This window comes from Gymnoscopelus braueri, assembly GCF_963280865.1.
Source record: "Gymnoscopelus braueri genome assembly, chromosome: 15".
NCBI lineage: Eukaryota > Metazoa > Chordata > Actinopteri > Myctophiformes > Myctophidae > Gymnoscopelus > Gymnoscopelus braueri.
This window is the reverse complement of record NC_137620.1, coordinates 9,329,506-9,334,373: the sequence shown is the minus strand read 5'-3', so window position 1 is coordinate 9,334,373 and position 4,868 is coordinate 9,329,506. Positions and strand designations below refer to the sequence as shown.

General features: G+C 40.8%; 1 protein-coding gene across 1 annotated transcript in view; it reads right to left on the bottom strand.

The window, feature by feature from the left end:
* Positions 1–659: 659 nt before the first annotated feature.
* The window catches only part of LOC308101746 (gamma-glutamyl hydrolase-like), a 33,766-nt gene continuing 29,557 nt past the window's right edge, over positions 660–4,868 (bottom strand). The window contains exons 7-9 of the mRNA XM_080451214.1: positions 2,636–2,726; positions 1,787–1,924; positions 660–796 (exon numbers count right to left, since the gene is read on the bottom strand). Coding sequence (XP_080307340.1) covers positions 675–796; positions 1,787–1,924; positions 2,636–2,726 — 351 coding nt within the window. The 3' untranslated portion in view covers positions 660–674. The remainder of the gene's footprint in view (positions 797–1,786; positions 1,925–2,635; positions 2,727–4,868) is intronic.

Genomic DNA, 4,868 nt, shown 5'->3' with positions numbered 1-4,868 from the left:
GATAAAAGCATGGATCATTCCAAGTTGCTTGGCAGGGAGATAGGCTTTCACCTTGGCAATTAATCAGAACTGAAAAAAAGCTGGTTTTGATGACGGAATCGATTTGTCTGTCGAATTTAAAAGAGCTATCAAGGATTTCACCAAGGTTTTTTAACACAGAGTAGATTTTGGGGGTGAGAGTACCCAGGGTATAGGAAGAGGAGGAAGTGTCATGTCCAAAGAGAATAAATTCAGTTTAGCTCATTAGGTGTAAACAATTTGTGTCCATCCATATTTTTATGTCATGTAGACAGTTGAGCAATGGTTGGAGTTGTTGCTATTATTGACTCTAAGTGGCATATCTATAAACAAGTGTTGTGGCAGCTATGATAGCATTAACCTAAGCCTTGATGTGTCTTCTCTTTCCCCCAAAAATATAGTGTTATTCTAGTCTGCTACAGCCAGGGACGGGAACAATTTGAAAAAGACATTAAAACTGGACAATTTCATCCCCAAGTCATACTACTGTTGTGTATTGCTACCTGCTTTGGGCTGTCACGATAATTTTTACTTGACAATCGATTGTCATACACATAATTGTGATTGTGATAATATTTAATTGTGGTTTTGGCATTGGAACATTGGAACATGTAAATCAAGACATTACAACTTGGTTTTTTTTCTTGCGAGTGAGTTCAGTCAAAGTAGTATTTCTGCATGAATATTTTTTGATGTCCTCTGAAGACAGGAGAGAAGTTATAGATGAGAGCCTCGTCTTCTTCAAGAGGACTGGAGAACTGGTGATTACTCTTCATGGCTGGACGGAGGGGGAGAGAGAGAGAGAGAGAGAGAGAGAGGAGGCGAGAAGTTAAGAACAACAAACATGACATTCCTCAAGGGAGTTCCAGGGGGTCCCCAGCTAAATGATAGATACAGTAGTTGGGAACCAAATGGACCCTTATGGGTCTGTAACTCTGAGAGTGTACAAATGGAACGGGTCCATTTGTTTCCATTTGTACACTCTCAGAGTTAAATTAACATTGGTTTTACAACATAATTTGGGGTCCCAGAGATAGAAGTGCCATTAAATGGGAGTCCGTATAACCTATACATAACCTAATGCATGTCAAACCTTGACATTAAAATGGTTGAAAATCACTGCTAGAGCCGTAAAATTATTTTATGGGTGTCTTTGGTATATCTTTTCAAATGGGGGTCCGTGGGCTAATAAGCGTCAAACACTGCTGATTGGCTGAAGGGGTTGTCAGTCAACAGTATTACTCCCGCCCAACTCCAGCCCACAGCCAAAATTGCAGAATGGGTGATCATGCCAGACTCACTCCTGAAATAAATGACAAATGAGATTTCCGGAGGGAGGGTTTACCAGGCTAACACAACTGTACACAGCTTAACACTCATTTTCTCTCACTCAGAGCATCACTGCCACCTACTGGTCGTATAGGTTCAATAATAGTCACACACGTTTCCAAAGCTTTCCATTGTGCCTCAGCAAAACAGGTCCAACGGTACCAAGTGTCAACATTCTCTTTTTGCTCTTTTTGCACTCTTTCTTTAAATCTTTTTAAGTTTTTTTTACGTTTACATTATTCTATTGTTATTACCTATGCTGCTGCATTGTCTGAAGATAGCCAAACCAAAATAAGTTTTACTCTTATGTACCTGTACACAAGATGTAACAATAAAGTACAACCTTAAACCTTGAACCTTCATAATGACATACCTTTATTAAGTACTGTAACATTCACGCACAATTAAACACACATACGCCTAGCCATGCCCGTCTCACCTTCTGACACAAAGAAGCTGGCAGTGTAGAAGGAGATAGTGATGGCAGTGACAGAGTGAACCATGCCAGGCTTGTCAATCCACTCAAAGGGGGCTTTCTCTGGATGCCACTGTACTCCATAGAATGGATACCTGTAGGCTGAAAGACAACACATTGTACTCCATAGAATGGATACCTGTAGGCTGAAAGACAACATACTGCATATCTCTGCTGTCCGGCAGAAACCAGCCAACTCCAGGACCTCCAAGCTCACAATGAGGTTGGAGGTCAAAAGAGGGTGGAGCCTGGAGTCAGCAAAACCAGCTAACTCCACCCCCCTTTGGTGGACTTAGCTGGTTTAGCAGACATTTTGAGGATCCAATGGAGTTAGAGTTTTGTCAGAAGCACTTTTTAATACTTTTGATTGGTTCAATATTTTTTCAATCAACACACAGACGTAAAGGGTGTTCAATAGCACTGATTTATAGAAAAAAATGCAAAAGCGGAAACATTTAGTTAGCTGGTTTCTGTCGGACAGCAAAATGGATACCTGCAGGCGGTCAAACAAGTCTGAAGTTATCGATGAAATCTAAGAAAAAGTTTAATCCACCACAATATGTTATACAATATGTAGTGGGGGTTCCCTTATCTTTCAGCGGCCTGAAAAACATTGAAGACCCCTGATATAATTATTCTACAAGTATCAGTAGGCTGGGAGACAAGACAAAACACCTTCATTACAAAGGATAATATTTCTAATAAACTTTATTTATCCACTAGTGCAGGCCCATACGTGACGATCGACACAAACCAGTACATGGACTCGACATGTGTGCCTTGCGTATAAAATGCTTTTATAAAATGTGTTACCTTCCATCGTAGAGATGAAGTCCGTCTTGCCATCACTGTTGGTGGACAAAACCTTGTAGAATGTCTTCAACTTGACGTTATGGTTGTAGTCCTGTTGGATCACAGTAATTTACAGTGGGGAGAACAAATATTTGATACACTGCCGATTTTGCAGGTTTTCCCACTTTCCCACACACAAAGACACTTCAACTGTGAGACAGAATCCAGGAAAAAAAATCCAGAAAATCACATTGTATGATTTTTAAATAATTAATTAGCATGTTATTGCATGAAATAAGTATTTGATACATCAGGGGAAAAAAACTGAAAAGCAGAACTTAATATTTGGTAGAGAAACCTTTGTTTTCAATTACAGAGATCCGACGTTTCCTGTAGTTCTTGACCAGGTTTGCAGCAAGGATTTTGGCCCACTCTTCCATACAGATCTTCTCCAGATCCTTCAGGTTTCGGGGCTGTCGCTGGGCAACACGGGCTTTCAGCTCCCTCCAAAGATTTTCTATTGGGTTCAGGTCTGGAGACTGGCTAGGCCACTCCAGAACCTTGAGATTCTTCTTACGGAGCCACTCCTTAGTTGCCCTGGCTGTGTGTTTCGGGACGTTGTCATGCTGGAAGACCCAGCCACGACCCATCTTCAATGCTCTTATTGAAGATGGGTCGAACCTGGCAAACCCTGTCAGCCCGCAAACACCCCTGTCAGACCACAACAGAACCACAGCCTATCTAAACAGATCAACACACAGACACAAAGAAAAAACGCCAAACAAACTACATACTATAAGAAAACGTTACAAATGGAATGAACATAGCGCAGAAGCTTTCCAAATGCTATTAGGCAAAAACAAGTCCAATCATAACTGGATCAGTTCCTAGAAAAAACCTTTGAAGAAAACAGTGAAAGTGTAAACACGGCAGTAGAAGGCCTCAATCATATATTTGAACTAACAGCCTCACTAGCAAACCTAAAAGTATCAAACAGTAAAGCCAGAAAAAATGTTGAGAATGACAAATGGTACGATAATGACTGCAATAATCTCAGGAAAAAATTAAGGAAACTATCAAACCAAAAACACAGAGACCCAGACAACCACAACACACGTCTCCAATATGGGGAAACACTGAAACAATACAAGAAAACAGTAAGAGAAAAAAGAGATCAACATGTTAGAAACCAACTGCAAGATATCGAGGATTCCATACAGACAAACAGCTTCTGGGAAAACTGGAACAGACTTAATAAGCTAAAACAGGACGAACTACCCATCCAAAATGGAGATATATGGGTGAACCATTTTTCTAGCCTCTTTGGCCCAATCGAGAAGAACAAAGAGCAAAAACAAATAAAAGATAAACTACAAAACCTAGAGTCAGCCGTAAAAGACTACCAGAATCCACTAGATTCCCAAATCAACCTAAAAGAACTAAGACAAAATAAAAACACTTAAAACCAAGAAGGCCTGTGGGGCAGACGGTATCCTAAATGAAATGATAAAATTCACCGACCTCAAATTCCAAATGGCCATACTAAAACTCCTAAATATCGTGCTCAGCTCTGGGATCTTCCCCAGCACATGGAATCAAGGGCTGATAACGCCACTCTACAAAAGTGGAGACAAATATGACCCAAATAACTACCGCGGGATCTGTGTAAACAGCAACCTCGGAAAGATCCTCTGCATGATCCTCAACCACAGAATTCTAAACTTCCTCACAGAAAGCAATGTCCTGAGCAAATCACAAATTGGCTTTCTACCAAAATATCGCACAACAGACCACATTTACACTCTAAACACCCTAATTGACAACCAAATAAACAAAAACAAAAGCAAATTATTCTCCTGCTTTGTCGACTTCAAAAAAGCATTCGATTCAATTTGGCACGAGGGTCTGATGTACAACCTGTTGGAAAGTGGCATTGGGGGGAAAACCTATGACATCATAAAATCAATGTACACTAACAACAAATGCGCAGTTAAAATAGGCGAAAAGCACACAGACTTTTTCCCCCAAAGCCGAGGAGTTAGACAGGGATGCAGCCTGAGTCCAACACTCTTCAACATATATATCAACGAATTAGCAAAACCGTTAGAACAGTCTACAGCTCCAGGCATCCCCTTGGCAAACACAGAAATCAAATGCTTACTTTTCGCAGATGACCTGCTGCTGCTGTCTCCAACCAAGGAAGGACTACAGCAGCAACTTGATCTCGTACACAAATTCTCCCAGACATGGGCCC